Genomic DNA, 22,908 nt, shown 5'->3' on the forward strand with positions numbered 1-22,908 from the left:
GAGTTCTATTATTCGGATAAGTGAGATTTATGAAAGAATCACAGGGACTATTTGTGAATTGGATCAATTGATTAATCGAAAAGACCAGACTCAAATAATGTGTCCATGATTCAGAAATTGCTAACTCCCTCTGTCAACCTTTTTAGTGAGCAACAATCTGTTCTTTATACAACACTAATCTATGGAGTCATATGAACCGTTTAACATTTCATAGCCCTAAAATCGACCTCATTATATTAAAAAGAATGTTCACTCCATTGCTAATTCTAATTATTAATGTAGTGAGAGAGAGAGAGAGAGAAGAGAGAGAGAGAGAGAGAGAGAAGAGAGAGAGAGAGAGAGAGAGAGAGAGAATAAGCGTATGTGAATCAGTCTGTGCGTCTCTCAACAGTGTTCGACAGCAGCCTTTCGACTAATAGCATAACTAAGTTTATCTGCTCCAAGAATAGCGCCGTTATTACTACGCTAGGGAGAAATGTCATGTAGCTTTTAAGTTGTTAAACTATTTTAGTGATACAATCGTAATAGCAGTGCTGACAACACGTTTCTGTGCGAGTGTGTGTCCGTACTGTGCGTTTGAGTGAGAGAGAGAGAGCGATAGGAAGAGAGTATGTTTCATGTATATAATAAAATGTAATTTTGTGGGGAAAAACACAGAAATAATTTGTCGTTTTTATCCTATTGTTTACTTTATTTATTTGCGTGGTTAGTGTCCTTGTGGGTTTTGGTTCTTTTGCTGTTGTAGGCTGAAAGGACCTTTGAAACAACTGAAATCGTTTGGTGAAGTGATATGGAACTGTAATGCGGTCAAGACCTGCCAGGAACTACTTTTCACTGAAAATAATTGCACACCTTAGAACGTTTTTCAACCAATCAGATTCAAGCATTCAACTGCCCCGCAGTATAACATTTAATAATATTCAATATAACACCAGAATATTCTGTTAAAAAATACTGTTCCATGGAAGAAAAAAGTCATAAAGGTTTTGAATGCGAGTAAATAATTACAGTACTTTAATTTGTCCTAATTTTTTGGTAAAGCTAATGGGCTTTAAGTTGCTTCCAAATCATGGACTCATGTTACGTATATACTACAGCCTGAGCCATACAGCACATTTACAAGAAAAGCACAGGCAAAAGCAAATAAAAAAGTAATTTGAGATCCCAACCCCATTGAAAACACAACTTAGGCTCTAAATCTGCTGCCCACTGCTTCCCAAGGAAAGCAAATTGTGTCTGGCTAAAAGTATACGGGGTGTCAAGAGTGGTTGTAGTATCTGTGTTAGCCGGCCTGGTGAGCCCTAACTCGTGCTTGGAGTTGAACGGCAGCCAACTGATTCAGCCATTTCCTGCTCATCTCACCTCTCCTGGCTTCACACATCTCCTCTTATTCTGTTCTTCAGTGCTGAGCTAACGTGCTGGCACAGGCTTTGACACTAGACTCAATAAAGTGAAATTCAGCTGAACAGCTGTCGCTTTGCCAGTTTACAAAGCTTTTAAGGTGCGAACTAACTGCGAGTAAATTGTGCGTGAGTGTGTTTGTGTCTACACGACAAGGTCAGTTAGAGTCACTTCTGCGCTCGTCTTGTCTATACAGCTCTTTCTTGGTGCTTTACTCTGAGAGCGGCGTGATTTATAATGAGGGACCACTCAAATGTGTAGACTAACAATCATCTTGGTTGAGTCGTTTTCCGGAAGATTCCTGCTAATTAGAGCCCATCGGTTCAGGCAGGTCCCTTATGGAGCTGTTAGAGAACTGCAGGAGATGATGACTGGATCGGTGCCCATTTGGTAACACCTTCAACAAAATCCTGTTCTCAAGACTAAAATAAAAGCGTTTGAAACTACTAAGAAGAGCATGTCTAAAGCTGGATTTGAAATATCCCTTGAGATATGAGCGTGATGTGGAACCGGTTTCTGAAACCTTTGAAATTGGAATGTTTTGAAGAAGTTCATCTTATATCGTTTTATAATAACAAGCTAATGTATATAGGAAACATTAAAACAAACCAAAACAAGCTATGTTTCCGTCCAGTCCGATGTACTTGAGGTCATATTTGGCCGCCTCGGTCTCCGTGGGGTCGCTCTCCGCTGTGTCGTCCATGGCGAACACGGCTTTCTGTCTGAACTCAGCGTTGTCGTCAAAGTTGATTTTAGCATCGAAGCAAACGACTGTGGACAGACAGCAGAATTCAGTTAATCATATACTGGCATATTTATATTTTACAGTTAGTCAAGTTTCAGATCTGTTCAATTTGTTCAATGTGCTACCCTGATTATGTGGGAATATAGCACAAAGATATCTTATCACGTTTTCTAAGTAACTGTGAGCGCTCTCCTGAATAATAATAATAAACTCAAGAAATTGATAAAGCAAAGAGGACCAAGTAGTCGCATCAAGGTGATGCATCTTTCCAATGGCTTTTCAAAGCATCTGTTATTCTTCAAATATGGGAAGTGCATGTGGCAAATTGGCAATGGCAGGTCCAAATCTAATAATTCACACTGAGTGAAAGGGAGCTGCATACATGTAAACACAGCCATATAGATCTAATGACAAACGCGCATTATTACGACACGATCTTCACTGACATCATATATACATCTATATATCTCACTTTATACAGCAGGACTATCTTATTCAACAAACACAGATGCTGTATAAGAAAATTAGCTTGGGGAGTTTTTTTGCGACTGTCGTCGCTGTGTGTGACCAGACCTAGCAACTCTCTCATTTGTAGTGTTTTGCAGTTTCTCGCTGTCTCCAGAGTCTGCAAGGACCCAGAACTCACTAACAAAGATAATCTCTGTAGGGAAGTACACTGGGTTCACTGACCTCCTATCAAACTCAACTGTACACTGTTACCAGGAGATTTGTGTTACTTACTTTTGTAGAGAACTGAGTCAAGCCAGCCAGACAGTAACAAAGAACTAGATCAGTTTCACCATCACACAAGCTGACAAAACAGTGTCACAGCTGTTTTTTAATGAAAGCATGCAGCTTGACGATATGTTTGAAAGTACTTTAAGTAAGGGAGACAGACTTTTTTTGTCACTTTTTGACAAATAAAAAAATTAAAAAGAGAACAAACAATGCATCTTAAGACAGCCAAAGCAATTTGTAGACTTTTATTTGGAGGTTGCTGGAAAAATGTCAGTGTCAGAGTGGTGTTTCCTAAAAAGATCTATTATGATTTTAGAGAGAAAACTAACAAACTTACATTAGCAAAAAAAGGAATGCTTGAAAGACACATACACACAACCAGAAATACAAAGACTAAAGAACAATAGAGAAATGTGTAAAAAAAAAAATATATATATATATATAAAAAAATAGTAACACTTTACAATAAGTTGTTATTTGAAAACATTAGTTAATGCATTGGCTAACATGAATTAATAATGAGCACTATATATTAACGCATTTATTAATCTTTGTTAATGCAAGATAATAAACATAATTGTTCATTGTTTGTTCATGTTAGTTCACAGTGCATTAACTAATGTTAACGAATACAACTTGATTTCAATAATGTCATAAAGTAATGTTAAAATTAACATTAACTAAGATGAATAAATACTGAAAAGAAAAGAAAAGAAAATGAAAGAAGGACAGGAAAGGAAAGGAAAGGAAAGGAAAGGACAGGACAGGACAGGACAGGACAGGAAAGGAAAGGAAAGGAAAGGAAAGGAAAGGAAAGGAAAGGAAAGGAAAGGAAAGGAAAGGAAAGGAAAGGAAAGGAAAGGAAAGGAAAGGAAAGGAAAGGAAAGGAAAGGAAAAGGAAAAGGAAAAGGAAAAGGAAAACAAAACAAAAAGAAAAAGAAAAATGAAAAGGAAAGAAAACAAAACAAAAGGAAAAGGAAAAGAAAAGAAAAGAAAAGAAAATGAAAGAAGGACAGGAAAGGAAAGGAAAGGAAAGGAAAGGAAATGAAAAGGAAAACAAAACAAAAAGAAAAAGGAAAGAAAACGAAACAAAAGGAAAAGAAAAGGAAAAGAAAAGAAAAGAAAAAAGGGAAAAGAAAAAGTACAGAAAAAGTGGCAGCACTTTTGTGACGGCCCCTATGAGGACTAAATCATTTTGCCATTATGGTGTAGGGCCGGGATGATTTCTCTCCCCTTCTTTAATTTGACAGGCTAATACTGCAGGCATTACCCTCTCTGGACCTACTGTATGTAATTTCATACCAATAAACGTTACAACATCCTACATCATTTCCTAACAGGTACCTATAAAAACAAAACAAAAACAAAAAAACAAGTGGAAATGGTATTGGAAGTAGCATTTGGTCATATTAAGAACATATTTGTGCCAGGGTTACGTTGGAGAAGCCCTGTAAAGTTTTGCTGAGGCAGCCCTCTACATATCCATGTGTTTAATATAACCATTAGAATGAAATGACATTTATCCTTGGAAGCTGCAAGGTCTTATTTGGATCTTTACAGGAGCTCTTCTGCAATCTGTGAGCAAGCGTTTCTGTCTGTCATTCATGCGTGACTACCCACCCACACACACACACACAAGCGCGCCTTACCTTGTCCCTCAGGTGTTTCTCCGAGTGGATTGACTTCGACTTGAGTGGCGTCGACTTTGAGGAACAGATCATAGAGTCGTTTAATCTGATCTGCAGCCTGTGACAGAACCACAGAGAGAACTAATTACCCCAGATGCACATTTGCAGAAGAGCTCTGAGAGCTTATATAAGCCTTGAAATCTCTCAAGCGAAAAAACAACAACAAAACAAACATGTATATATTCCTTCTTTGGGTCATTTACTGTACACTGTCCAATAATGAGGATGCATCTTTCACCGAACCCTCACTCTGCTGGTCAGAACGTATACTCTGGGTCACTGCCAAGACAATGAGAAGTTGCCTTGGAAAACTTCAAATGTGACAGAAATTGATTTGGAGTCGGTAGAGCCAGCAGGGAGTTGAGTCGCTGTGGCAGTTAAAGCGTCCCTGCTGAGAGACACGCCAATGTCCAGCGGCTCTCTCCAATTCTCCAGCGGCTAAGTAAATGAGGCTTATGACAATTGGGAACATTTGAAAATTGGCTATTGAGATGCCAGATTTTGCTAGCTGTATGAGATTCTGTAATACTTTTAATTCTGTACTTCTGTAACATTTTGTTGATGATTTCGTATTTTCTGCTTTCGTAACAATTTCACTCTACAATTGATTGTTTCCTCATTTTTGTAACTCTTCCGTAAATTCTGTAACTTTCCGTACTTTTATAACACTTTCATGAAACGTTTCATAATATTTTAGCATTCTGTCATTTTGTGACACTTTCATAGATGATATTTCGTCCTTTAGTAAAAATTATTTTGATTTTGCAATGCTTTCGTATTTAATATGTTTGTGATACAACATAATATTTCATACTTTTGTAACATTTTGTGAAAGATTTTAAAACACTCTTGCAAAACTTTCATAGATTTCTTAATATTTCATGTCTTAGTAACACTGTCATGGACGATTTTTAAGTACTTTTGCATTTCGTCTTTTTGTTGCAATTTTCATGGATTTCTTAATACTTTAATATTTTATAATATCTCATACTTTTTGCAACACTATCAAGAAGCATTTCATAATGCTTTTATACTCTCTTTGTAACATACATTTTCATATTTTGACTTTCTGTAACAATTTTGTAATGTTGCAGTACTTTTGTAATTCAAATACTTCCATAGATTTTGCAATATTTCATACTTTTGAAACAATTTAGTTAAAATTGTTTAAAAGTTTTAATATGCTGTACTCTTGCAAATCGTTTATTCCAAAACATCAGCTTAATTTTTTCATCCTTTTACAGTGGATTCCATATTAATATTTCATTTGTAACACTATCAGGGAAGACTCCATAATACAATGAAAATCAATTTTGTTGATTCATGTTTTTAATACTTCTGTAGATTTCGTAATATGTTATATGATTTTCAATACACTTTCATACAAATCAAATTTTAATATTTTGAAAGATTCTGCAATACTTTCGTATTTCTTTCGTTTGGTATGCTTCCATAGATTTTGTAAAATGTCATACTTTTGTAAGACTTTTATAGAAAATTTGACGATTTATAGTTTGTAACATACAATTTTTATATTTTGCCTTTTTGTCGAATTTGCATTACTTTTGTAAATAACATTAATAGATTTTCCAAAATATATTTTTAGCAATACTTTTGTCCAAATCGGCTTTCATGGTCCTAATCACAGCAAACTCCTAAATTCCCCAAAATGTAAAGAGTAATAGTTAAACAATATTACATGTAAAGTGTATTTAAATCTATCTACAGTTATCTGTTTATTCTTTTCATTAATAAAAGCAGCACCCGATCATTCCACAACAGCTGATGTTTGAAGAGAGGTTAAGACAGGAAAGATAACCAACTGCTTATCGCTCTACACTTTGCCATCTCATGTGCTTTCTTAAAGCACGTCATCCGAACAAATTCTTCTTTCAAAGCATTTAAGAGCTGAAATGACATCTCCCTTTCCCACAGCCAAAGGAAGCTCTTTTGATAATGAGCGCATTCTGACAGAAGACACTGTAGCGCTGCTCTCATCAGCACGCACAGGCGAGCGCCGGCTCTTTGTCATATCACTGCACTTCAAAGTGGAGAAGCCAAGTCAACGGTATGCCGCATCCCAAACATTCTAATTAGCATAGACTCAAATGGATGCTCGCAAAACACGCGCAGTAAAGGGGCGACTTTACGAGAGCCAAACTGACAAGCTAGACATTTAGCAGTAATTTCCATACCGCCAACACTCCGAATGTCTATGCGGACAGAAATATACGCTTGTATACACAATTATGACATGAACTAAAGCAGATTCCTGTAAAGTGCTTAGCGTGAATGGACCTGTGCAGTTGGAAAACACTGATTCTTTACAATCTTTAGCTGCCAAATTTTGAAGGGAGGCGAGGTTCATTTAAAAAATGTGCCCATACAAGGTTAAACAGATGTCCCCATACTTTTTGTCAACACTGTCAAAAAGTTATGTAAACAAAACAAAATATATGATCATGAAAGTCGTATTTCCATATTTCACCTGCTATCAGTTCAACAAAGTCTCACCATGGCTCTGGTGGGTTTTATATAAAAAATATATATATATATTAAAAATGTAATTAAAAATAAATGAAATATTTTAGAATTACACAAATTATACATTTATGTACTGTATATATGTATGTTTGTATACAGTCATGGTCAGAATGATTGGCACCCTTGGTAAATATGATCAAAGATGGCTGTGCAAATACATTGTTTATCCTTTTGATCTTTTTTTTTTTTTTTTTATCACAAAAATTGTACCTTTCATTCAAGTAAAACAATTGAAAGTGTGTGTATGTGAGGAGGGGGAGGGGGGATTTACCCAAAGAATATAGTTCTGATGGGCAGCAAAAGATTGTCGAGCTTCACAAAATAGAAAGTGGCTGTAAGAAAAAATAGTGAAGCATTGAAAATCCCCATTTTGACCATCAGGGCAAAAATTAAGAAGTTCCAATCAACTAAAGATGTTACGAATCTGCCTGGTAGAGGAGGACATGCGTCTATGTTGTCTTAATGCACAGCGTGGAGGACACTTTGAGTGTCCAAGGCTTTTCAAGGATCACAACTGGAGAATTGCAGAAATTAGTTGAATGGCTTCTATGGTCAGATAAAACAAAAAGAGAGCTTTTTGGCAGCAAACCCACCAGATGGTTTGGTGCAAACCCCATGCCCACGGTTAAAAATACTGCTGGATCTGTGAAATTGTGGGCCCATTTTTCTGCTGGAGGTCCTTGACACCTTGTTCAGATACATGGCATTACGGATTCTATAAAATGCCAACAGATAATAAAAATCTAAACATCTGCCTCTGCTAGAAATCTTATAATGGGCTGTAGTTAGATCTTACATCAGACAATGATCAAAAACAAACATTAAAATCAACATAAAAAAAAATGGGTCATGGCTGTCCCAGTTCCCTGTCCTGAACCCTATAGAAAACTGAAGAGGAGAGTGTATCAACATGGACTTGCGAATTTTAAGGATCTGGAGATCTCTTTTCAGGTAGTCAAAAGGAGGTTGCAAAAAAGTATTGAATAAAAGGGTGCCATTAATTGTGGCCAACGTGTATTGGAGAAAAACATTTATTTCAAAAAAAGATTGAAGATTGAAGAGATTTCCCCCCCATTTTCAAATCGTCTACTTCAATGAAAGATTCTTGTGAATTTTTGGAATAAAAGATCAAAAGGATTAACAATGCAGATTTATTTTCCCTGGCTTCTTTGTTCATACTTACCAAGGGTGCCAATAATTCTGACCATGACTATATGTGTGTATGTGTATTATATAAATAAATAAATACATACATAAATTATAACAGATTGACCTGAAAATCTGTGTTAAACCATCCTGCAATCTTAGTTCGTTCATTCAAGCGGATGCAAGATTCATCAATATATTTGCCTTTATTTTTCTTTCTGAAAAGTGAAAATATGGAAGACCATACAGAATCTACTGTGCTAGAGTCACTCTGAGAGGCCTGAGGGTAAATGTCTTTAAATCTTGGAGATTTCAACTTATCGTTGCCGCAAATCTGGGCCTTTTTTATAAGTGGCGGTTTATGTGAGCGATGTAACGGTACAAATTGTTGATGACCGGTGATTTCTGCTCAGGCCTAAACACGTATAAGTAATGTTTAATGACTGTATTGGCAGAGACATCATGTCCAGTACTCTCGCTTTTTTTCCACATGACTGAAATGGAGACATAGTGGATGGGGGGAAGGTGAGGAGAGGTGAGGTGAAGTGAGGGCCACTGTGCTTCTGTTCCGACACACACTCTAATGGCACAATCTCTTCGGCAGCGATTCAGGCCAAACCCATTACCTGTCTCTCCAATGGTCCTTTGAATCCCAAATTAGCTGCCATACGTAGAGCCTGGTCGTCTCGGACCCCTTCGAATATATCTATGACTTCCTGAGGCAAGAGATGGGAGAGAGAAGGCAAGAGGAAAACCAACCATCAGCTATAATTTGACACAAAGAGGATGTTCGTATTAAAATAAAGAGAGCTGCAATTAAGCGCTGGCATGCAGCCAACCTCAAACGAGAAAAAGACGAGAGCTGGAGAACAATGGCTTACAATGGCTTTCCAATTATAAGGCCATCTCTAAAAGATCACTCATACACAGAGATAGACACACAAAAGAAAGATAACGCATAAGACCAGATGTCACTAAGAGCTACAAGAATGAGACACAGCTTTTACATGTCTTAATGAGGAAGACGTCCATTAAAGGGGACATATCGTACATCTTTTTTTATCATATTATTTTTATTTGTGGTTTACTTATAAGGGTAGGCATGTTTTTAGGCAAGTATCCTCTCTCTGACCCTTAGAAATAAACCCTTTGTTTTTTTGCAGCTTTGCATTTAAGACTTGTGTGTAAACACAAGGGTGAGCATCCTTTTTGACAAAATAATTTCCATGACATTTTGATGGCTTTAGTTTTGTGATACTTCTACAGATTTTGTCACATCTCATACTTTGTAACACTTTCGTGAGTTTTTAAACCATTTATATGCCATATGTCCACAAAAAGCTTTATATTTTTACACTTTTGAAACCTTCAGTTTTGAAGATTTTATTATACTTTCATATTTCCTACATTTATAATAAGTCCATATATTTTTAAATATTTCTAACTTTGGTAACACTTTCATGAATCATTTCATAATGCTTTCATACAAAAATTTTTATATTTTGATTTTATGTAACAGTTTTGTAGATTTTGTACTACTTTTGTATTTCATACAATTGTAATACTTTTTTTGTCAGGGAATTTAGTACTCTTGCAAAACATTTGCAGAATTTACATTTCATCCATTTTTCATAGATGTCACAATATTTCATACTTTTGTAAGACTTTCATGGTAGATTTCATAATACATTTTAATACATAAATATCTTTATAGAGATAAACTAAATTTGTAAGTGTATTGTATTAACAAAAAAAGTGTTTTGTACAAAAGTAAAAAAAAAAGTGTCAAAAACAACTTAAATGCAGCTTAGTGAAGGATTTGGCTTTATCAGATATACATATACATATATACATAACATTCTTCTAATTCTATATTTTGTTTCTATAAATAGATTTATGTGGCTTTTTTCTATAAGGAAGTTTAGTTCGAAACATCAAGAAGAAAATACACCCCTTTAGCACAAAATCTCAAAGAAACTCAACTCCTACACCCTTGAAATCCGTTTCAGTCAGATATAAGTGAGATACCTTGAAGATGAGCTCTGGTGTGGTTGCAGCCACTTCCTCTATGTCCACACCACCCTGAGGGCTTCCCACCATCACTGGTCCATTACAGGAGCGGTCCATCAGGATGGCGAAATATGTTTCCCTGGAGATATCCAGAGCTTCTGCAACCATCACCTGCTCAGCACAAACACATCCACCAGGTGAGACGGCGATTCATCATTGTGTGCTATCTATTCATTATGGTGTATCAACAGACACTGGTTTTTTGAAGCAGGGCACAAGTTTACTGGCTGCAGGCCACTGCTGCTACCTCTAATACAAGATAATCAGCCATCATTAAACTCAATGAGAGATGGCAAGTGGATAAGGAGAGAACCACCAATAACAGGGTTGAAATGACAACTAATAAAAATGGAGGAGTGATGGGAAGGAAGTGACACAAAAGAGGATGAGGGAAGGATGGATGAAGAAAAGCAAGGGAAGACAGAGGTGTGGTGTAGGTGTTCGTAAGTTTGAGTTTCGCCCGCAACACAGTACAATCTTATTTCCCCATGGAAACATGCTTTCTCACCATTAGGTTTCTGTCGCCTCTACACTGTCAAATAAAAGGCGCAAAGGCTAAAAACAAAACAAAACAACAATAAAAATAATTGATTAAATACATTTAAGACACAGAATACAAGTTTTGCCGCTAGAGGTCGCTTATTCAAAACAATAACAATTAGCGAATGCTAATGAGAGAAACCTGCACAACACACCGGCCTCGAGTGGTGAGAGAGAACCCGGCCTGGGACATTTTACGTTGCTGTATTTATTATGCTTATATGTTGTAGTTGTACGCTGCTGCTTCTTTCATTATGTTGTTTATGTCTATATTTAACGTTTGCTGGTTCCCGCCTCCTTTCCTGAACCTGAAATTTGTTACATTTGATCACTTAAATTCACATCATTTGATCTCATTCTAATGAAATAGCCACAAGTGCTGAATAACTACTCATACAGGTCACTTTATTTGACAAATTAAAATTGTGGGGTAACAGCGCTTTTTTACTTACTACTCAATACATTTGAGTGTGTTGAAAGTTGTTATAACGTTACTCTGTGCATTCGCTCGGTGGCTGGTATGACACACTTAAGCTAGATCGATATTAGAATATTATTAATAAAAGCTGGATAACTTGTGTTGCTAAATGGCATGTAGTTAATTTTAAAATATACTGTATGGCAAGGAAAACGCTGTATCACTGTTACTTTTAGGCATGGTACAAACATGTTGCTCGTGGTAAATCAAGAAAAGAGAGTTGAGCTTTATAACAATGATTCATTTTCTGTCGATAAAGGTATCCAAACAGCTCACCTGTCTAATAAAACGCATAATATATTAAAAGGACTTTGGTGTTTCCATGGTTTTTACAGAAGTAAAACCAGAAATCGAGGGTAACACGGATGTGACGCCATTGACAGGCGACACAATGACAACGGGCTGTTACACTGGTTAAAACTGTGAATTTCTCTGGATTTAAACATCGTTGGAAACATTCGGTAGCCTATAATGCAAGTACACAATTGAACAAAATATTTAAAACTATGCTAGTGGTTTTTGGATATTTTAATGCAAAAATCTTACATATTGTGCCTTTAAATTACTAAGCAAGAACTCTACTGAGCATGTGTTGAAAGTGTCATAACTCTTACTTGCGACTAAAAAAAAAAAAAAAAAAAAAAGAAGAAGTAGCGTATTACATTTGTCCCAGTTTACCCTACATTCCAATCTCCAGCACCTATGTCCATTTTTATCCTTTTCAGCTTGAGAAGGAGGCAACAAGAGGCAAACGTTAGCATCTCTGTTCATTCTATTTCCAACATCATCCTTCCATCTATTTTATCCTTTACTCTATTTCTATGCTTCTCAGTCTATTACAGCAGAAAAGACAGAGAAGGCCAACAAGACCTGAGTGAAACACGGCACATTGACGGCATTCCTCTCTGAGACTGACAACACAATGACATCCTTTTAACACAACTAATATTCAAACTCTCATCCATTTTCAAACCCCTATAGGGCTGAGAGCTATAGAGGGGAAAAAAAACTCTATTTAATACATATTTTAATATTTATGTATTTATTTCAACCAAAATGGTATTTGAAAGAAGTTCTGTTTTCTATTTTAATATTTTTTAAAATGCTATTTATTCCTGTGATGAAAAAGCTGAATTTTCAGCATCATTACTCCAGTCTTCAGTGTCACATGATCCTTCAGAAATCATTCTAAAATGCCAATTTGCTGCTCAAGAAACATTTCTTATTTTTGAAACATCTTATTCTATTTTATTCCCCCAGGAATATTTGTGTTGGGGGATGTCTAATGTTCAAAACAACAGCATTTATCTGAAATTGAAAACTTTTGAACGGTAGCATAATACATTGTACTTTGTTTATGTACTGTATATACTAGCCTTTTTGATATTCGCAATGTGTAATTGCATTTCACTAGCAAACTTTTCACTCATATATTGCTGCGATTAAGTATAACAACAACTTCTGAAGGCTTAGAGAAGGGCACCAATTTTACAAAACATATTTTCTTCTCAATAAACCGATACTGAATTCATGAGGAAAACCTCATTATACAATAACGCATCCATGTGAGAAGGAAACCAGAGGGCTCTTGAATAGCAAATGTGACACGCTCTCAAATGCAGTGAGAGAAGTTTGTGGGGGGATGCCGCACGCTCGAGCTGGCATTTTCAAAGCATTTATTTAGTTTTTGTTTGTATGCCACCTCTGTTCCTCCTCACCACCTCCCTTATGATTCCTCCTCACCACCTCCCTTATGAATCTGTCCTACTCTTTCAGCCGTGCACTTCCACCCCCCATGGCTGTTTCAGGAAAATGATAAAAATGTGATGGCGTCCTTATGCAGAAAGTTTTTTGGCGGTCGCGTGAGAGAGGTTGGCGGGAGTAAAAGCGAGTGATGATGGGGAGCTCTAAGTTGTGTTTAAAGAAGAGAGGACAAACACATGCTAAGCGCAGGAAGCCATCATTACCTCCTGAGGGAGAGGGAGATAAACAGTGATAAACATACGGGGTGGTTGTAGGAGAACGCCATCTGTGTGGGTGTCAGGCATAGAGAGAAGCAGAGAAAGAGGGAAGAAAATGATATTTCTGCTAGTTAGTGACGCATGGAAATGCCTGTTTACCAACATTCCCTGCACACCGAGATCTGACTCAAATGGTTTATTCATCTCAATGACCTATGACACCAAACCTAAGCTAATTGTAAAAGAAGGTTTCTTAAAAATAGAGCATATTTAAATGGAACAGGATGATACAGCTTTGTCCTGAAGCCAAGAAGTCAAGGAGAGTAGAGAGAGAGAGAGAGAGAGAAAGAGAGAGAGAATTTCACTTCCAAGTCCAAAAGCGATTATTTATTCAGTGGAAACAACGTTAAAAAGAAGAAATTATGCCTGAGATAAACAAGGTGCTCTCCTCCGTACCGTTTTTACTTTCACTCCTTCCTTAGGGGTCTGTTTGGTGGTCAGATTGAAGCCGAGCATCTTACCAGCCAACTCTCCAACAACAGCAGGACTGAAACAGAGATATGCTTATCGTTTTAATTTACTACAGTACGACTGTTTCACGCAGCTTTCAAATGACAAATACTTCTAATATATGTATCTGTAAGCATTAGTGTTGCAACATAATTCATAGCACGCATAACATCAAATAATCGCAATAAGCTTTGTGCTTAGTTGCTTTTGATAGGAAACAAACTCTTTCAAATTATGTCAATTTTATAATGAAATTCAAACAATATGGTTTTGCCGATCTTTAATGTGGCATGACAGATCGATGTAGAACGTGAATCAATCATCTCTTCCCATGTATACTAGTTATAGCACAAAATAAACATGAATGAACATCAGAAGGTACGTTGAAAGATAAAGTATAACTTACTGAAATGTTTCATGCCTCATGTAAACGCTGAGATTTTTTTTTTATGTTTCGAACTTGGGGAGCATTTTGCTAAATATATGCACCATTAAATATTCACTATATTTTTACTTAACCCATTGTCTTCATGACTTAATGCATGTTTGAACAAATGTCATTAAAGTCATTACAGGCACCGTGTAAAAGTGAAGTTAATTATAATTATATCATTAAAAAAGTTTATATAAATTTTTAAATATTATATACAACTTAGTTTTTACTTGAGTGTTCATTATTAAAAACATGATTAATTGATTATTACATAAACTATTTTTGGTTTTCATGCTTAAAACTTTAATTTTGGTTTCAGTGTTTCGGTAAAAAGAAAAAAAATTGTTGCATCATTAATAAATATTACTGTTTTCTAAGAATATTTCTCACTGTTTGGGGGGGGGGGACAAAAAAGTTTATTTATTATGGCTCTCACAAAAACAAAGATTGGACTTCATATACTGTACAAAATAAACAATCACTTTTTGTAGAGAGTACATTTGAACCTTTTTTAGAATAGCATTATTAATAATAGAATGCTATTAATTTATACATCAAAACTAAATTTTTTATAGTGTGAATATGTATTTTTAATTACACGTCATTTGAACAACCAGTCAGTAACAGACTGATGTTAGTCTCTCAAACCTAAAATATACATCACACAAACTAATCTTGATTAATTTTGAATCAGAAATGACTTGCGGTTCAGTGAGGGAGTCACTCAGAACTTTGATTTGATCACTCAGAAGTTTGATTCAAGCTGCTGATTCATAAACAATCTTGAATGTTCAGTGAATCTTTTTCACTCACGGATCTAATTTTCACAGATCAGACATTGCAGCTGAGCTCACGCTGTGTTCATTGTTGCGTACAGTACTCTAGCAAGATGATATTGGATGAAACTGCATGTGGACGCATGTTTTCCAGACTATTTTATATTTCATATATCTGTCTCAAGGCATTCTGATACCGTTGTCCTATCTCTCTCCTCATAAATTTCTGTCATCTTTTTAGTGTACTACTACTAATAACAATGATACAGGCCAAAAAAAAAGAAAAAAGTTTCAGTTGTTTAAGAAACACATACTAGCAAACTCGGGACGATTTCTCAGGGACACAGAAAGCGATGTGCTCATTTGCTAGATAAAACAAATCAGGCAGCGTTTCAGAGCGTTTCCTCTGGACGATTCGCTTCATCCCAAATGCAGAAGTACACTATGTGACAGTGATACACGACGCAGGCATTCAGTCATAAATCAGTCCCTACTTGAGGAAAACTCGTGGCTTTCTGGTAAAGTTTTAAGAGATTGCCATATTTCACATGTCTCCTTCATTCTCAAGGGTTTTTCACAACATTCTTATAGTTTCTATCACACTTATAATTTGCTCAGCTGAGGAATCCATCATTCCACATTACAACGGAGTTTTAAGAACATCACAAATGCTGAGAGCAGCGTGATATTCTCCGCTATTTTCTTGGTGAGAAATACAGGATGTCAAGCAATGGCATGAGTTTGAGAGGAATGAAAGACTGGAAAGCAGGTCTATTCTTTCTCAGAAAATGGGTCTGGGCAGGTACTCACTCTTTTGTTAAATGCACCCCTCCTTTCAGGCCGCTGTCGAACAATCCTTTGCCTCTTCCTCCAGCTAAAATCTGAGCTTTCAGGACAATCTCCTTCGCTTCTAAAGTATCAAAAGGGATAAAAAGGGTTAGAGCTCCAAAATGCCAAGAAAAAAAACTTGCCCCGGACACACTGTGGTGCTTATGCGGGTGACGCAGGTTCAAATCCCGCATGCAACAGTCCCATTTCCCCTTTATGTTTTATGGTATCTACTCATACCACAACACATAATCTCAGCAAACATAAAGATAAACAAGCGAGCAAAAAAGATATGAGATCGGAAGAGGTGTTTTCAGATGTAATTTGATTTGAAATATTATGATGATCTCCACAGGCATGTTTTGATGATGCGTCTTCCAGAGCGGTTAGCAATTTTGTTATTATTTCTTTCATCCCGGTAACATCACTGAGACGGAAGCACACGGATGAGGAAATAATAGCTTGTCATGAGACAAACATTTGATCAATATTGTGGCATATGAATCATTTTATACAATTTTGTGAAAAGGACCATATACTGTTGAGCGACAGCAGAGTGACTGAGATTAAAAGGACCTCAGAGAATTTTCTTTTTCTCAAGGTGAGCGATTTATTTATTGTGTTCTATAATCCACATATTTGACTTACTTTTTCCAAAGGTAAGCTGGAAAAAACAAAGTAAAATAATATACCCAGAACAAATCTGCAATATTTATTAACTAAAAACAAATAAATAAATGAATATTTAAATAATGAAATAATTATTTACTTATTTCTAGTATTTAAATAATTATTAAACAAATAGATAAATTATGCATTTCTATTTTATTTACATTTTACTTAAGTTTTTCTACAGTAAAATTTCATATTTCATTCAATGTGTTACTTACAATTTGCAATTTCTGAGTGAAAATTGTTTCAACACCAAATACTTTTCAGTGTAGTAATTCAACATTAATACAACAACAATCAATAAACAACCAACAAAAGTAAGCAAACAAAAAAAGTGTACTGTATGTTCGGGAATAAATTGTCAAAATAGTTTTTCTAGTGTCAGAAAACGTATAAGCTTCTCTAGTGTCAAACTTATAAGCAAACATTTTTGCAAGTTTGCGATTTAGGGTGAGGAGGAGGTTTAAATCTTGTCACATTCCCACAGCATCCAGATAGACTCATCACCTCAGCTCAGACAAAAAGAAAAAGGAAGGGAGACAATTTTGAAAAACCAGAGGAATAGATATTTGACAGGTGCAGTAAACCAATAGGGGCACCTGCAAGATGAAAAAGTTGAGAGCTCTGTGAAAGTAAAGTTTATTATGAATATACTTTAATTCAGCCTTGAAAAAGTATCGATAACAGTAGTTCAGTCAGTGTAATTAGAAGTATTTTATTTTGATGGTCCCCTTTAGACATTCTGTGTACTACTGTAAGTAACTTTGCTCCTATGTATATGTCAACTACTATCTTTAAGGTGATGATACACAGGGCAACTTTTTGAGCAATGTTGCTGGGCAATCTTGCCGAGCGATTGTTGCTTGGGCACTTTCCCATTGAAAATGGGCAATACGTTTCTATCTGGATAATTTAGATCGGTCGTGGGCCCTGTGTCTCAACTGGTTCCCCGTTGACGGCAACATTGCCCAGCAACATTGCTCAAAATGTGGCCCTGTGTATCATCACCTTTAGAGTATTGATTCTGAGTCAATAATTGAGTCTGATTAATATCTGCTAACACATTATTTTGATGCTCCCCCAACAGACATTCTACTGACTATAAGTAACTTTGCAAGTATAGGTCATCTTATTCTACTAACCTTAAACCTGTCCCTAAAAATCTACTAATACTCTAATGAGAGTTAGTTGACATTTAGGTGCAACGTATAGTCAAATAAAGTATAGACGATTATTGTACCTGCATTTTTGTGCATATTCAATTATCAAAACATTAACTTGCTAAACTCAATAACCTTCCTTGGCTTGAGCAGAAGACTATAGTTACACTTTAGATTAGGTGTATTTAACAACTATGTATACTTACATCAGACCAAATCTTAGTTACAATGTACTTATTGTATTAATGTTATATTGCAAAACCCTTTTGCTGATATTGAAGTGGGATACGGGAAGGTTAGGGACAGGTTTGGTGCTATTTTTAGGTTTGAGGGTTGGTTAAGGTGTAAGGAAAGGGTCAACAGTGTAATTGTTGCCTACAGCTGTAATTTCATGCAGGTATTTTTACAATACAAGCAGCACCATGTAAAAGAAAAGTATGTAAAAAATAAGTGCATTGTATCAAATAATGGTAGCACTTTATTTTACAGTCCTGTTCCCCATCATGTAAATGCTATGTACTAATTATAGTAATTGCAATAACTGGGTAATAACTACTAACCCTGAACCTACCCCTAAACCTAACCTTAACCCATGTAGTAACCTTATATTACCCAGTCATTTCTTAGGTGAGTACACTGCAAGTACACTTAAGTAATAATCAATAAATAATCATTTATAAAATGTTAATATATTAAGTAAAATGGGACCAACTTCATACAAACAAAGGTTGTGATTGGTAGGATTTTTATGTCTCTTATATTCACCAAGGCTGCATTTTTTAATCAAAACAGTCAAAAATAAGTAATATATTATACATAATAAAAATCCTTTTAAATATTATAATATTAAAATACATAATATACATAATATAAATCCTTTTAAATATTATAATATTTAATATTAAAATAACTGTTTTCTATTCTAATATATTTGTTAAAAATCAGGATTGTTTGATGAAAGGAAAGGTAAAAAAAAAAAATATTTGAACAAAATTTGAAAAATAAATATTTTATAACAATGCAAAAGTCTTTATTGTCCCTTTTGATCAATGCAATGCATCATTGCTGGATTTTTCCAAACAAAACAAAAAATTATCTTACCAACACCAAACTTTTGAACAATATTGTATATGTTTAATTTGTAATATTTTTGACATTTTAATAAATCAAAACATTTGCAACAAGGCAGGAAATGATGAAGATAATAGAGAGGAATGATATTCAGGTTTAAATCCACAACAGCACCGCAGCTCAACATGATGGAGCATGTACGCTAAACGCAAGGCCATGGATCCCACATAAGTCATTCTTAAAGAGCCACGCTGCTCTTCATGACCCTCGGGGTGGACATTAAGAGTTCTCACACTTTAGGTGCTGATTAAGACTCACTATCACCACTGGGACTCACACAAACCACAACTCAGCCACTGACTGGAGTGCATGCATAATTTATCACTGCCACACAGAGCTGATAGCATTGATCATGTGTGCGACCGTGAGGGATAAGAGCGCAGAAGCGGCATAAACAGAGATACAGAAGACGCTGGATCACTTCATCTAAACTAAGAGAGATATATCAAAACAACTGAGGAGAGGGCTGGAGAGGGTGAAGATTTAGCAAAAACAACTCCTGTCCTGATAAGAGATCTGATAGTGTTAGACAAAAAACTCCTGCAATTGTGATGAGCGCTGTAGAAAGACAGAGATGAGAGTGATATGGAGTGAGTGAGAGAGAGACATTGAGATTGAACAATATGAGGGACATAGTTGTCAAAAAAAAAAAGTGGTCAACAGGAGTTAAGATGCATTTACACTTGTAGTCCGGTTCTCTCGGTTCTTTTGATCCGGACCAAAAAAAAAGAAAATGATACATTTACGACACCTGTACAGAGCTTTAGTGGGCAACGTAACTCCTATGACAAGAAAAAACAAGTATGATTGAGCATTCTGTCCTTTTTAGGTCGCATTTCATGGCATCACATCCTGCTTTTGGTTCCTTTAGATGTCTTTAGTCTGCGTTGCATTCATATTTCGGTCAATCCGCACCAGTTTGTTTGGAAGAGGACCGAGACCCAACTTTTTAGCAGTCTCGGTTCGCTTTTTGGTGCGCACCAGGGTTCGGATGGCAGTGTTTACACTTATTCAAATGAACCTTACTAACAGAGCACCAGAATTTCCCACTGTAGTCAATCATTTTGTCCCTTAAAACTCACCTTTGATCACCAAGATGACATGTAAATGTTTAGAATGCCTTAAAATAGCTTGAATATAACTCACCGCCCTTGCCTTTAGTATCCGCGGTTCTATTAATATCCAAATTATCCCCGCCTCCACTCACTCACACCAGCTCAGAGATCCACTCGATGATGATCACACGTTGATGTGATTGGTTACAAGGGAGTTTGTGATGTCAGAAACACCAGCAATTTCAAACTGCGTTTTTGAGACTGCCCTTGGTTCACTGCAGTTTTGGTGTTGACTTATGAATTTGCGCATGGTTTGTCTTAAAGCAGATTAAAAACACCACGTAGACATATAAACAACTTTAAAAGCTTGATTTTCACCACAGGGGGACTTTAATAAAAGCAAACCTGCCAAGTGTGAACACCCTTAAAGTCGACATGAAAGGAAGTCTTTTCTCATGATAGTCTTTTCTTTCCTATTGTGATGTATATCCAAGTGAGACGGCTTCTTAAACAAAAACACAAAAAAAATCAATACTGCAACTCCATAAACAAACAAGAATTGTCCATTTTGATTTCATTGTGACTTTAATGTTGGATTAAAGAGATAGTACACCTATAAATTAAAATTCTGTCATAATTGATTCACCATCTCATTCCAAACCTGTATGACATACTTTTTTCTGTATATCAAAGGAAGTTATTTTGAGAAATTACTTCTTTTTTTTTCTCTCCAATAGAAGTCAAAAGTAGCTCAAACTGTTTGATCTGCTGGTCTTCTTTTGTGTTATACAGAAGAAAGTAATTCAGGGTTTTGAGCGAACTATGCCTTTAAGGAGTTGCATAATTGCCAGAAAAGTAATTGATGTCCTAAATCTTAACATAAAACAATCAGGCATCTACAAGGTTAGGACAACAATGCTATGCAAAAAGTCTGCTGAAAGAGATTGAGAAATTAAAATGCTCTAAAGGAGATGAAAATTAGTTCGCATTTGTGATTTAATGAACAACCATATAAATACAGTTGTAGGAAAATTCAGCAATCATAAACAACACGTGGATTTTGTGAATTCAGCTGCTAAGCTACTAGGCTAAGCTGTTAACTATAAGCTCTTTATGTGGTGAAATGTGAATTACATCAATATGAATAAACACACACACACACACAAAAATCTGTTGTTTGTGTGAACAACAGACGTGCTTTAACAGAAAGGTTTATCCAGCCATTTTACATCACTTAATTGTTGTTGTTTTTTTTAAATACTTGAGTTTAAGAAAATAGCTCATTAAAATTGCCGCCATTACAACACAAGTAAAAAATGCTAACATTTTGTACGATAAAAGCACTGTAAAATACTACACAAATTATTTATTTTATGGTTTTGATTTTACTTCACTAACCTCATTACAAAGTACTCAATATAATTAAATTTATACAACCATTCGAAAGGTTGAGGTCAGTATAAGATTGTTTTAATGTTTATGAAAAAAGTATTTTACGCTCAACCAAGGCTGCATTTTTTGACCAAAATAAATAAATACAGTACAACTGAAAACTTACAAAATAACTGTTTTCAACTTTAACATTTTAAAATGTAATGTATTCCTGTGATGGCAAAGCTACAGTGAACGCCATTACTCCAGTCTTCAGTGTCACATGATCCTTCAGAAATCATTCTAATATGCTGATTTGCTGCTCAAGAAACATTTCATATTATTATCAATGTTAAAAACGGTTGTGCTGCTTAATATAAAACCATTATGCATGTTTTTTCAGCATTTTTAATGAACTTTTCTTAGAAACTTCAAAAGGGCAGCATTTATCTTTTGTAACATTGTAAATGTTATCTACTGAATAATTTTATTAAGTATTAATTTTATATTAAGAAAATTTCTCTGAGCCCAAGCTTTTGAATAATACCTGTATTACAATTGCGAATGGAAGTACAAAAACATATATAGCAGTACAGAAACAGCAGTACATCTGCATGCATATCCATAGAAATAATTGTATATCATCATTACCAAATCAAGTACTGCATGGTATCCAGAATTCCAGTACATTATGTGCCATCCATCACTTCACGTCAATTATCTCTATTTAGCGAGAGCAGGAGTAATGCCCATGCCAAATGGTGCACTTTAACTCACAGCATCCACTTATTTCTCATAGATTAATGATGTGAGCTGCAAATTAAAAAGTGGAGGAAGTACATGGCCCATGGCTTTATGGTTTTAAAATGAGTTTATACATCACACACACTTTTTTTTTTTTAATACTAACCTTGTAATGCCTTGCAGTTTCGACATACTCATGTTGACGATTTCATTCACCCATCACCAGAGTGACACTTCAAATGCCTTCAAGAAAGAAAACTACCTTTTTGATTGTTTAACCTTAAGCTACACATCAAATCACGTCTTAAAATGATATATGAAGTTAATCCAGACGTTTTTCTCTCCAGGAACAGCCTGAAGCTCCAAGATCTATACGGTCTTCTCAAGATCAACAGACCACAAATGCCTCAAATGGGAGTTTGTTTCAACAGCAGTATTTATGTGCAGGTCGTGTCTGCCTGCTTTTGCCACATTTGTGTACAATGTAATATACATCAGGCTGTTTGTGAACATTGTGTGGGCTGTGTCTGAGGCTGAGATGGGCCAAGTAATAACTAAGAGAAAACACATTTTGTCACCTTATACTAAAATGTATTTTTAGGTAGTGTGGGTTGGTATATTCACACTTTGTTGCAAAAATAAGACATTATAGTTGGCAAAGTGTCCTGTATTGCAGTGCCATTCTCATGTTTGAACAACAGCTATAAGAGCTGCACATTTTATTCATCATTTTGTTCTTACAAAGAACACAGTGGAAGCTAAAATAGCCAGTGTTATTTTAGCATCACTGATGTAAAAAAAAAATTTGTTTTATTTGAATGAAAATATGTTTTTAGTTACCGTTTTAATTATGTGTTTTAGACATTTTTATTAGCTTTTTTTATGTCTATATAGTTTTATTATGTTTTATTTTTAGT

The 22,908-nt window shown here is 35.6% G+C and overlaps 1 protein-coding gene across 1 annotated transcript in view; it reads right to left on the minus strand.

Annotated features, from left to right (window-relative positions):
* suclg2 (succinate-CoA ligase GDP-forming subunit beta) overlaps nucleotides 1-22,908 on the minus strand; it is a 131,212-nt gene that overhangs the window by 60,226 nt on the left and 48,078 nt on the right. The window contains exons 3-8 of the mRNA XM_056252827.1: nucleotides 15,841-15,940; nucleotides 13,768-13,858; nucleotides 10,291-10,443; nucleotides 8,889-8,978; nucleotides 4,534-4,630; nucleotides 2,011-2,172 (exon numbers count right to left, since the gene is read on the minus strand). Of these exons, the coding sequence (XP_056108802.1) occupies nucleotides 2,011-2,172; nucleotides 4,534-4,630; nucleotides 8,889-8,978; nucleotides 10,291-10,443; nucleotides 13,768-13,858; nucleotides 15,841-15,940 (693 nt within the window). The remainder of the gene's footprint in view (nucleotides 1-2,010; nucleotides 2,173-4,533; nucleotides 4,631-8,888; nucleotides 8,979-10,290; nucleotides 10,444-13,767; nucleotides 13,859-15,840; nucleotides 15,941-22,908) is intronic.

Source organism: Rhinichthys klamathensis, unplaced genomic scaffold, assembly GCF_029890125.1.
Source record: "Rhinichthys klamathensis goyatoka isolate OS25496 unplaced genomic scaffold, OSU_Roscu_1.1 h1tg000098l_1, whole genome shotgun sequence".
Classification (NCBI taxonomy): Eukaryota; Metazoa; Chordata; class Actinopteri; order Cypriniformes; family Leuciscidae; genus Rhinichthys; species Rhinichthys klamathensis.